The sequence below is a fragment of the Cygnus atratus genome, chromosome 4, assembly GCF_013377495.2.
Source record: "Cygnus atratus isolate AKBS03 ecotype Queensland, Australia chromosome 4, CAtr_DNAZoo_HiC_assembly, whole genome shotgun sequence".
NCBI lineage: Eukaryota > Metazoa > Chordata > Aves > Anseriformes > Anatidae > Cygnus > Cygnus atratus.
The window spans coordinates 47,600,467-47,612,821 of NC_066365.1; the positions used below are offsets into that span (position 1 = coordinate 47,600,467).

The following is a 12,355-nucleotide window of genomic DNA, read 5'->3' on the forward strand; positions in this document are numbered from 1 at the left end:
GTGGATTGAAACTAAGTATATAATAGAAAATCATGGTGTTTTAGTGGTGTGGAACCCAACAATGTCTCTGTTAGGAACTCACTGCAATGAAGGGCATGATTTTGATTGTTGGCTTCTTAAAAGGCATCTCTAAAGTCATAAGTTCTTTTTATAAAGAACTAATGGCATAAATAGACGTGTCTAAAAACAGCTCACTGTGCAGTTCTTTGCAAGAGAAGAGATGCTTGATCTGTGGCTATAAAAATAATAAAAATAAAAATCTTATTTTCATTTTTAAGAGAACATTACTAGCCATCTTCTTTGGACTGATTGGCTCTTTGGAACATTCTCTTACTGTGTAATTATAATCGTGAAAAGTCAAATGTTCCTATTAAAGTCTAGCTAAAAATCATACCACCTTTCATATTATCCAATTGGTGGGACATAAATACTTTAAAAGAGCAAGAAATAGAGAAAACAATGGGATGTCTATCCATAAATACTGCTGTATCAACCATCTTGTGTAAGGAGTGCCTGTAAGATCTTTGCCTTAGAGCAGTCACCAGCAGACCAGGGCAGATGCAGATTTATAACGATTTTATTTACTATTCATTTTTTGCAAAGTAATAGAATTGAAAAGTTTCTGGAAAAGCATGTGGTTTGACAAAAAAATGAAGATTTACGAAACTGTCATTCAATACCAAGGAAAAAAGGTAATGGGCAGGAGAAGTTACACAGAAGCATTTTATCTTCATATTTTCCCCTTGGGCAACCTAGATGGGATTAAAAAAAATAAAATAAAAGATTATTTTGCAAAACAGTAGCATTCTAGTAGCACTTCAACCTTCAATATGCTGTATGATTGTAGTTGGTAGACTACCCACTGAGAAAGCCAACATACAGTGGCTAAATGGCAGCTAGAGGCTCTTTTTGATTTAAAGTTAAATGGGTAGAAAGATGGGGAGACAGGGATGGGATTACCCGTTTTGATATAAATGTTATTTCTTTTACCTACCGTATCTTAAGCACCAATTCCTAATGTGGCTCTGCTCTGGACTATTAGATTGGCACCCTAGAAAAAGGAATGCAAACAGTTGTGAAAGGGAAACAAAGAGAGCACAGTATGCAGTGCTTGTGCAAGAACTTCTATGAACTTCAACTTGTGTCTGTGTTATGGCTCAAAGGATAATTCTAATGGTACTTTCTAAGCTTAGGAGCTGTGTGTTCTTGTATGCTGGGTATCTTTCAGTTTTGCAAAGGTAGAAAATAAACAGAGTGAATTACAGACAGAATAATTCCTTCTAAGGTCTTCCTAATATATGTACCTATGCGATACTTTGGTTATAAACAATGAATAAATAAAAAAAAGGATTCACTCAATAATGCAGATCCATTAATGCTTCAAATGATAGAGAGATTGCTCTTTGGAAACTGACATTTATACCCCTTTCCTAGTGGCTGGTTTCCTAGAGAGTTCCCCATTTCCTGTATGCTTATTTTTATTTTTAAAGGAGATAGGAAATACCTCTTCGCCAAAGCATGTCTCAATATCTGACTGCTTGCAGCACTTGTCTACCATGGCAGTGAACCCATCAGCAATTGTCTTTATTTGTTCTTCTGTCATCTGGGGCTTGCGTTTAATGAGGTTGACAAGCAATCTGAAAACAAAGCATCAAGCCATAGTTAACGCTACCTGTTGTCATTTGTTTGCCAGTTTAGAATATGTCATTCTATGCAGATACAGTTCATTTAAGAGGCTTTTTGTCATGCCTCGAGAGGTCTTTGCCAAACTCCCTGTCTACCACCATCACTTGCTGGGTTTTCGTTATCCTGGTTATGGATGGAAAGAACTTAGTGAAATGATCTGTATGCTGCGTTAACTGAGTAAATCCTAAGATTTGCACTGTCTGAGGCCCTACATGAAACTGGTCACGTTTAGTTAAGACACTAATTTCATTTGAAGAAAGTAACTTATTGTGCCTCTTCTTAACTATGCGATGTGACATGCTGACAACCTCAGTACAAATACATAGTTCCATCTGGTTTTCTCTGTCACCAGTGAAGTCCCAGTCAGACAACAGATCAGGGTTTTTGATAGCTTACTTCTGTCCCTGCTCACGTGTTACGTTTTTGAGTTTATTCTCCAAGGAATTTGATTTAGCTTACTTCATCTGGCCTACTGCCCGTTCTTCAGCAGGAGCACTGCACAATTTTTCATCAAAGTTGAACATCTCAGGATTAAATGGTGGAGGAACATATTTGGTATCTACTCCCATGGCACTGAAACATGGTCTCCTGTAAGCGTAGGAGTCACTGCAGCAGTGTGAAACATTGTCATTTATAGGTGAGGTCTCCTGTCTCCTGCACATATCCTGAATCACCATGCTCAGCTGGTGAGAGATAGATGGAAAAAAGTACAAACATGAGTTAAACCTTCTACAATAACAGAAGAAATGTGTGATGTTTGTGTCACTATAGCATAGCGGAAAGTGGAAGCTTTCCAATCTAATCAGCTGCTCAGAAATGGCACAGTTTTAGAATTTAAAATGAATGTGTATTCCTGGAGTCAGGTGTTTTTTAATCTGCTGACAGTATGACCATTAGACTACAATCAATAAGAACGGTTTTCTTTTAAGAGGCTCTTTTTCCAAACACAAGCTCCTATAGACCCAATCATCTGACTTTTGCTTTCTGAAGGAGAGCAAAGCTGAGTTACAATTTTCACAAGCTGCCATTTGAGAGAGCTATTTAGGTCCTCATGTCCATTAAAAATGAATGGACTTTCCAATTATGTTATGTTGCTAATTAGCTTGAAGGCTATGAAAAATCAGCATGAGTTTACTATCCCACCAGAATTCCATGTTTTTGAGAACAGAAGAAATCTCTCAGAGGAATAAAAAGAATAAACAAATGTACTCACATAACCCTCAGAACAACGTAGGCGTTTGTCTTCAGAAAGCTTGCAGCACTTGATACCAACGCCTGTCATTTTCTTTCCAATTTCAAGCAAGGTCTCAGTTGATACCTGAGGCATTTTCTTAGTGTAGCGGATCAGCAATCTGAAAAAATTGCATTAAAATGACTGCTCACTTTTGAAGAATTCTCTGCTTAACTACACTAGTGAACTGAAAATAGAAGTCAGGTTCAAATTCATATTCCCAAAGCTGCCAGAATCATTGTTTATGCTGGAGAATACTTATCAGAAAGTACTTACGCCTTGAGGAAGTCTGCCTCGCCATGGGTAGTGAGAAGATCACAGTTTGTCTTTACAACATCCTGAGTTTCTTTGATATGTTCGTTCAGTTGATCTTGCTGCAAACAAGTAAAAATTTATCAGTAACATTAGAGCAGGACATTCTGGTCACAGTCATGCAAATATACCTTATGGTCTCTTCTAAATCTTACTAGCTCTAAGATATACATTATGCAAGGCCAACTGTTTGCTTCTAGCCTAGCTGGAGTAAGGGGGACTTGATTCACAAATGAGCATTCAGTTCTAACAGAAATTCAGTAAAAAAAGAGCTGAGATGATTTCATATCTTTATCGTGGGCTCTGCACTGCTTCATGTCCCATCAGAATATTAATTTCTTCTGGGATTAGTCTCTCAAAATGCTTTTTGTCTGCTCCTCGACTGAATTGCTTCATGGTTAGTACCAACCAAGCATTCTAGTCACATGCAAACAAAGCATTGCACCTACAGCATTTGCATAGCACTCAGCAGGGTTGTCGGTTTTGCAGCACTTTTCCAGGAGTGTTTCATATCCTTTAGCAATTCTCAGAATCAGCTGTGTGGAGAACTCAGGGTGTCTTCGTGAATATTCATAAACAAACCTGAAAGACACACGAGCTGACAGCATTAGAGCTCCCGAATAACATGCTGCTTTCCTCATGCACAACACAGTAATTGACAGTGACAGTCCCTCAGATGAGATCAAGTAAGATGGACGGTGAGTTTGAAATGCTCCCTGCTTTTTTTAGTAGAATTTTTTGGGTTTTGGCCATTCTTCTGACTGCCAACAGGGCAAATTTAAGAGGAACAAAATAGCGTCCCCAGGACAGAATGCTTCTCAAGCAGATAATATATGTGGACCTGCACAAAACCCATGAATAAAGGAAAGGCAACGATAAATTCAGCTTTGATAACAGCCACAAAGTGTGAATGAGAACCTAGGCCTGAAGTTACATCTGCCACATTGGACTTCCATGTGGTCCTCTCTTTCCTCCATACACACTTGAAATATCCAAGAGGACTTTTTTTTTCTTTTTTTCCAGTGGTACAAAAGGCCATAGCCCAGAAAGAAGAGCAGATTGTTTACAGGACAAGCACACGTACTGTTTGCACTACTTACTCTGACATGAATGCATCATGGCCTGCCTCAAAGCTTTTACAGACTTCCTTATCTTGGATGTATTTTTCAACTAGTGAAGGAAGATCTTCAGGTTTGTCATCAAAATCTGCTTCCATAATGCACTGGCTTCGTTCCACAATGGGCTTCTCACAGCAGTCTTTGATTTTACTTGAGAAAGTCTCATGTTTAGAGCACATGTAGTTCACAAGCTCTGCCTGTAAAATTAAAATAGAGCTTCAGATAAGCTATGAAATAATAATTTAGATAGATCAATTCAACTCTCTTCTCTGTTTCAGACTTTTTTTTTTCATTCAGGTTACTTATTTACTTAGCAGTTTCCTAAAGAAATGCTGTTTCCATACAAAAGGAAATAATCAGAGAAACTGGCATTTCCTGCACGTGTTAAGCAAGATGTTCACAGGCACGGGGGAGAATCAGCTTCCCTCCCTGATCTTGGAATCTTTGAGGAGACAAACTCTGGAAAGGCAGTTAAAGCCACTGAGACTGTCACAAGGATGCCTGATTAATCTTTTCAGTCCTGTCACGTGTCCAGCTCTGATAGAAAACAAAACATTAAAAACCCTAGAATTTTATGAAGCTGAACCAGCACACCAGCTGGTTACAAGTTTAAGAAGTATGTCTAAGTTCCAGCTGGGCAGGCAATATTTAGATAAGGTTATTATTGCAGTTTTGCAAATCCTCCCATGTGAGCTGCCCTGTAGAATTCATTGGGACTACAGAAAAACTGGATTAATGGTGATTAAAATCACACAGCAGGATTGCAAAGAATTTCTTTCTGCCTCCACTTTCTTTTTCTTTGTTTACAATTGACTTGAAGTGAGCAAATGCCATCAAACAATCCCCCTCCCAGATGAACGTTTTGATTTTGACCACATACGCACACTATATATATGTGTATATATATAAATAAAAACTCCTTGCCCTCATGATCATGGTCCAAAACCTAGTTCCAGTAACAGTTAGCTGAGCTGACTGTAAGTTTTTAGTGGCTGAGGAACCTTCCAGCAGTGTTGAATAGAAGTTCCTAGGACTGTGAACTTCAGCAGCTATTCATGCTACTGAAATTTTTATTTTCCTACTGTTTTTCATCTATGTAAATATTTTAAAAGAATATTTAGCTTACCCTGTCATCCATGCACTCCACCATGTCCCCTTCACAGCACTCTTTGTAGACATCCTTAACATCATGGATAAGTTTTGAGATTTCTGTGAATGAAGCCTTGGGATATTTTTGACTCAGGAAAACAAGTTTACTGGACAGAGAAGAAGAAAAATACAGTTGATTCAAAGCTCCATATGAAACAGAAAACTTGCAAGTCAGTAACACTTATACTACACATCACTGATGTTAGAAGTAAACATTCATTCTTCTCACCTAACTTCAGGTGGCTAAAAAAAAGGCATTGACACCTGTACCTGCAACCCAATTCTCCTTTAAAATGAACAATAAGAAAGAAGTTTGGATTTTTCTGATCTGAGGTGTATATATAAGAATCACACCCTAGAATTCCCTCTCTCTCAAATGACTGTAAAGCATCTCTGTATTAGTACAGACACAGTACAGGCATCAGAACAGGGCACAACTTTGGCAAACACGTAGATTAAACACATTGGAATCTGGTTCTGAGTGACCTCTCTCAGGTAACTCTATATCTTGCGTATTGGTTCAAGGGATGGTTTCATTTCTTTGTGACTCGCGTGGATGATCTTTTTACTACTACTCACTATCCACTTGGAATACACAGGTTCCCCTCTGCATCCAGTCTTTATGCTGAAACCTGACCAGAACTAAATTGTACACTTAAAAAAATGGGCTGAGAAATCACTGCAGGTGCAGTCCAGAAAGACTGACCCACTAATCTCTATTGTGTTGGACAGTGTTCCTCAGCCGAAGTTACACTAGGAAGTATCATGAGTACAGTTATCAAACTCAGCATATAGAAGTGAATTGTGTGTGTTGATATTTTCCTCATGAGTAGTTGCAGGTTTAAGCCAACAAGTCTACTTTTTATAAAACACTGATTGGAACTTACTCTGCTTGGAAAATTCTATCTCCAAACTTCTTGAGGATTCCACAAGAATACTGCTGCTTCACGCTTATTTTCTTGACTTTTTCTCTTATGGTAGTTTCCTATAGTAATAGGATGCACATTGTCACATTAAGCTAATTACATTTAACAGACTGAGCAGAAAGCAAATCTGAAAATCCCACTTCAGAAACAGTACACGTTCTTGTCCAGTTAGCACTGATGTAAAGCCAAGCAAACTGAGAATTTCTTAGGCAGCCCTAATCAGTTCACAGTCCAGCATCTAAATTCTAGCCTACACACTATGCCTTATGGCATAGTGCAATTCACCTAATGATAAGCTGCTGTTATAACCAAATATTCAATTTCATTGAAACTCTGTAGCCCCAAAAGAGTGTAAGTTCTCTTCTGAAGCACCACAACGATCACATGGAAGTCATTGGGACTGAGTTTTGAGACAGAGAGAGAACTTGGCTCACGCCAAATAATCTTGAAAGTTAACTTAAAATCTATAGTTCTATGTGGAATTCATCTGATAGTGATCAAAGCGCTAGCACATGATTAATCCCGACCCTTCTCTACAAGTTCTTCATACAAAGAATTACATACCCAGGAGCATTCCACCCACTTCTCACTCTTTCTCCTCCCTTTGCTCATGCAAGGAACTGGGGAGGAATAGGAGAGACCTCTCATACACCTATCTGTTGGGTGTGGAAATTGAATGTTAGGCTGCCAAAAAATATCTGTCTTCCCCTAGAGCCTCTTTGGTAGCACGCCTTCTGGCTACGGTTCACCTTTGTGTTGCAGACCAGCTGCATTGTTTTCAAGCAAAGTGAAAAATTTGCTTTACCTTGCCGTCCAAGCAAGCACCGACATCGCTCTCTTTGCAACAGCTCTGAAGTGCGTGTTCATAATCAGCAGCCACACTAAGGATTGTAGGGGCATACAAGAAGGGGTTTCTTCTTGCAACAGAATAGATGAAACTGTAAGAAAAAGGAAAACATAAGTTATATATTTCAATGACAACAGCAAATGGCCTCAAATCTCTTATGGCTTCTATAACTTTTATTTCTAATTTAGACATTTTATATATTTTTCTATCGTAATGCCTACTAATAGTACATGCTGGGTTAAACCTCACTACTTAGAAAGCAGGACACAGTAACAGTGACAGAAGGATGAAATCCTCTATCTCCAGCCTCTGAGTTTGATGTACATATGCTTGTTTTAAATGTATTGTGAAATATTTGAAAATTCTGATTTTGAGTGTAAAAAATTAATCTGTGGCCATTTTCCCAGGATTTTATTGCGATTTTTTATTCTCTTTATTGTTACCTTTCTTCATATCCTTTCTGATTAGAATGGGGTTAGTGGGAAGCTGGAGTAAGTAAATTATTACATTAATGTTGGAAAAATTGTGTTTTTTCAATTTTTTTTTTTGGCAAAATGTCCCCAAAGATTTACAAAATGTGATCATTTAAGGCCCATTTTGAATGGAAAAACCTGCTCCAGCATGGAATGAAAAGAATGTGATGAGAGCTTTGGATATTTAATCATTAAGCAGCTGTTTTATACATGCAGATAATTGATTGCATGCTTATAACCTCTTCAAATGTCCTCACACACTCACTATGCCTTGGGGATCGCTCAACTAAATATTTAAACAGTACAAAATTGCCATTTTTCTTACTGTCCCAGAAATGACACTCTGTTGTCCTCATATTCCTTGCATATAACATCAGAAGCTGGTCTTTGGTATGGCTGAACGAAGTCTGGTTGGGGAATTTTAAATGACAGGAAACACTCATTTTTTTCAGAATCAGCTTTAGCACAGCAGTCAGCCATTGCACCGTATGAGTCACGGAGTTTTTCTACATGGCAGATTTCATCCAGGAAAATGGAGGGCTATAAGGGACATGATGAGTTAAAATTATTGTTGGAAAGATACTGTTGTACAGATAGTGTAATGTACTTTCTATCTGTAAGAGAAAGCCCAAATTCAAAAGTAAGTAAATTTTTACCAGGGAAGATTTAGACCGTAAATCAGAAAAATCCATTGCTTTCAACACAATTTCATAGTTTTATTTTGTCGTCCAATATCAAAAATTACAATGCCCTACTGAAAAAAAAATTATTATAAGTTACAATGCTACATGCCAGACAGTGGTCTCCTTTTACTTGTAATCTGACTAAAGTGAATTTTCAGATGAATTGAAGCAGGATTTGGTGTTCTATTTGATGATCAGCTTGGGAAGCCTTTAGGGAGAACTAATATAGTCATGTAATTTGGTTTGAATGTGAGAACTGGCAAGAACACAAGCACCTAAATTTCTCAGGGGCCTGGCTGAACCTGCTAGGCATCCAGGAATCTTATGTACCTGTAAACATCTTAGGATACCTGATCTTAGCAGGTTTTTGTTGTTGTTGTTGTTGTTTGTATGCTTTTTAACTTTTTACCTGAGTACCTTAAATTATGACAGGTATCTTTTTCAAGTCACCCCTGTATGAAAACTCACACACTATGGTTGCTTTAATTCCTACAGTTAGACCTGTATTTTACAGACAGGGTACTTGTACTAATGGTAACATTTATTTATGGACAATGCTAAACTTAATGTACTGAAGTCTGCTTTTTGGGCTCCAATATATAACTCCACGCATCATTGTGACACTTCTGAAAGGCAGAGTTTCAGAACCTGACAAAAACAAGTTCTCTGTTTCAACACAAAAATCTGAACATTGACTGATGACAAGTATAAATCCTCAATGAGGATGATTCTGGTAACTGCATAGAATGAGGAGAAACACAATACCAAAGGATTTGCTGCCTACCAGTGATTTTGAGCACTCAGGAGCCTCTTCATTGGCCACACACTTTTGTGCCAGATCTACAACATCCTTCACAAGCTTAGACAGTCCATCATAAGAACACCTCTGGAGATACTGGGCAAATGTGATCATGGCACTGAAACAGAAAGCAAATTTTGCTATATAGAGATAAGGAACACAAGATTCAAAATTACTTGTTCAAACAATACACACAAATACTTAAATAGAGTACTACAAAGATCATTAATACTGGGTCCCATATTCTTGCTCTTCTCACCTCCTTAAATGATAGACTTGAATCAACACGGAAAAGACTGTGATTTGAATTTTCTGCCACTTTAACCAGTACATTCCTAACTACTATAAACTAAGCTGTTTTCGCCATTGTTACAGATAATGATCTTCACTGGGTCTTCTTTCTGAAATAGTTATGTTCCTATAACGGCCTTCTGCCATTCCCAAAACCCATTTCAAAAGGAAATCATTGAATTGTCTCAGAAAACCTGCCAGAAGTTTGTTTGTTTGTTTTTGGTGTTTGGTTTTTTTTTTGGTAATGTCTTAGTCCAGAATAACTCCTCTCCATCCAAAGGTTATCAAAACTGTATTATTTACATGTATTTTCTTCTCACATGAGGAACACAGGTTTCCTCACAATGTGTGCAAGGAGTTGTGCTCTCAGAGAGCAAGAAAGTCATCATGACTTTTGCAGCTCTTACAGCACCTGTAAGCTTTGCATACTAACAGTAACAAAACTAATTCAATGCAATGGCTTGATGAAACCTATGCACCCTTCATGAGCTCATACAGTGTTTAAGTTTCCCTTTTTAATTCAGTATCAATAGAGATGGAAAACAATCAGAAAATGTAAGCAGAACATTCACTTACACTGCCTTAAATGTCTCCTCCTTCAAATCATTGTAGCGATGGGCAATCTCACTCTTGTGATCTACAGGGAAAAAAATAAAAGAACAGTGATGTTCATTTGCTGTGCTAGACCCCCTTGAAGAATATATTCTGGGCACCTCAGGCCAGATTTCAGAAGTGTGCAGCATTAAACCAGCTCTTGCACATATCATTATTTTGGAACAGACTAAGCTAATGCTGAGCGCTTCCCATCTTTGGGTACACCATCCTGTGTAATCTGCACAGTTTTTCCAGGTATGTCAATCTAAAGGTTTCCTCAGGCCATCTAGAATTCTTTGTTGTCTTAGATGACCACTTGTCTGCAAATAAATACCTAACTCTTATGCATGCCTATCTTTCTGAAGGCACTCAAGTGTGTAATTTTTTTGATTTTAATAAAATATTCACCTCTGTAATCATATGCATAACTCCTATCTTCAAAATGACTGCTGTGACTTCCTATTAAGGGTAAGAACATGCACTTTACATGACCAACATGATCATATCTAATCTACAAATAAAGGAATGCAGCTGCAGTTTGATTAGACTAAGCATTAGTAGATTTTTCTTTCTTCAAAGACAAAATTATGAACTGGGCAGACACGTATGATTTTTTCACTGAATGCATACCATCTGTGCTCATCATGAGCAGGAAAACAGATGAGACCCTTCACTTGGTCCTGATAGTAATAAATCCAGGTTGTAGTTACAGCTTGTTCGTGGTAAGAAGACTCCCACAAGATTTTCCAAACAGATACTGAGGCAGGTGGCCACAGTAATGAATTAACTAGGATAGGGCAGTCATTTTGTTCCAGAAATACCATCCCAGAAGCATTTAAAAAACACAGGGAAAGATTCGTTTACCTGAACTGAAGGAATATATTTCAAAAAATGAAGGATCATCAGTAGACCTGATTTGATAAGAAGGGTTTCAATGCTGAAAATTGTAATTCAAATTTGTTGTTGTTGTTCACTGGCAATTTCACACAGATTGACTGAGAAGTCAGTCTTGTTAAATTTGGCTACTTTCATGTTTCAAACAAAAATCAAAAATATCAGTGGAAAAAAAAATCTAGGACTGCCTGCAGAAATACTTCTTTGACCAAGTTCTAAAGCTTAATAATACAGGGAAAAACGACACTAAGTCTTTAGCTAGGCCTTCCTACATCCCAGACTGAGATTTAGATTTTTGGATTTTTAACCTAGTTGTGTGAAAACCATTGGTGAGGAGCTCAGTTATAGACTGTCATTCAAAAAGCTTAGCACATCCGCTTGCTCCATGCTGGAAAGTAACAGATTCTGAACGATCAACATCTGTTCATGTAATTCACTCATGGTACAAAGAGACATGTCACCAAACCTACTTGCTCAGTTAAGTAATTGTCTGGAGTATTCTACCCATCTCCTCAAGATTTCTTAATTCACTTTCTTTTCAAGTCAATCACTTTTCTTTTCTTCCCCCCCCCGGCTTTGGATCAGGCTTGCGAGATTTGTTCACGAAATTGCATTGCAGTCATTAAGTCAATATAACAAAGACTATAGGGGCAATTAATTAATCCTTTCTTACCTGCATCTCGAGCAACTCTTTGCAGATTCCTGGATGTCGCTGAACTAAAGAGGAAAATAAATGAAATTAATGTTACCCACTTCATGGTTGCAGATTATGGTGTGGGCTAAATTATTCAGAAATGCTAGGAAGATTGAAGGGAAAGCATTTTCTTATATACCTCTTTACTACCTGTTTCGGTAAAATATTAACCATAGAGCTGGCATTTGTAGATTTCCATTTGGTCTGAAGAAGATTACAAAACTTGCAATGTCCTTGCCAAAAATGAATTTGATATTATTTGTTCGTTATGTTTTACACTGGACCTTTTTGTCCTGAAAAGGTTGAACCTTCCAGCATCCAAACAGATAAAGTTTTGCGTAAATTTCCTTATCAAATTACAAACAAGGAGTTCAAGGCATCAGATCAAAATGTCATCGTCTAATCCTATAGCCGTGCTTCTCCTTTGCTACTATTTGCTCAAAAGTGCAGCAAGTTGGTACTGTACAGTAATAATTCACCTAGATAGGACTGACTTCACATACTCATTTAAAATTACAGAGTTTTAATTCTAAATCCCCTTACAAAGACAAGATGGCAATCTCCTTAGGACAGGCTATATGCTTTCAGTCCTCCAGGGACAGAAACAAATAGAATGTTTAAGAAGGAAATACTGGTTTTTCTCACCTAGGAATGGCAC

At 37.7% G+C, this 12,355-nt stretch overlaps 1 protein-coding gene across 6 annotated transcripts in view; it reads right to left on the bottom strand.

Moving 5' to 3' along the window:
• Positions 1-232: 232 nt before the first annotated feature.
• The window catches only part of ALB (albumin), a 36,021-nt gene continuing 23,898 nt past the window's right edge, over positions 233-12,355 (bottom strand). Inside the window, exons 1-16 of one of the 6 annotated variants that reach the window (XM_050710420.1) lie at positions 11,837-11,886; positions 11,677-11,720; positions 10,092-10,152; positions 9,210-9,342; positions 8,068-8,282; positions 7,228-7,360; positions 6,384-6,481; positions 5,474-5,603; positions 4,330-4,544; positions 3,679-3,811; positions 3,194-3,291; positions 2,900-3,038; positions 2,146-2,369; positions 1,505-1,637; positions 995-1,051; positions 557-752 (exon numbers count right to left, since the gene is read on the bottom strand). In XM_050710420.1, coding sequence (XP_050566377.1) covers positions 1,001-1,051; positions 1,505-1,637; positions 2,146-2,369; positions 2,900-3,038; positions 3,194-3,291; positions 3,679-3,811; positions 4,330-4,544; positions 5,474-5,603; positions 6,384-6,481; positions 7,228-7,360; positions 8,068-8,282; positions 9,210-9,342; positions 10,092-10,152; positions 11,677-11,720; positions 11,837-11,871 — 1,842 coding nt within the window. In that variant the 5' untranslated portion in view covers positions 11,872-11,886 and the 3' untranslated portion in view covers positions 557-752; positions 995-1,000. Of the gene's footprint in view, positions 753-990; positions 1,052-1,504; positions 1,638-2,145; positions 2,370-2,899; positions 3,039-3,193; positions 3,292-3,678; positions 3,812-4,329; positions 4,545-5,473; positions 5,604-6,383; positions 6,482-7,227; positions 7,361-8,067; positions 8,283-9,209; positions 9,343-10,091; positions 10,267-11,676; positions 11,762-11,836; positions 11,887-12,355 lie in introns of those variants that run through there. The other 5 variants (XM_035550264.2, XM_035550274.2, XM_050710419.1 and 2 more) reach the window with 5 other exon arrangements.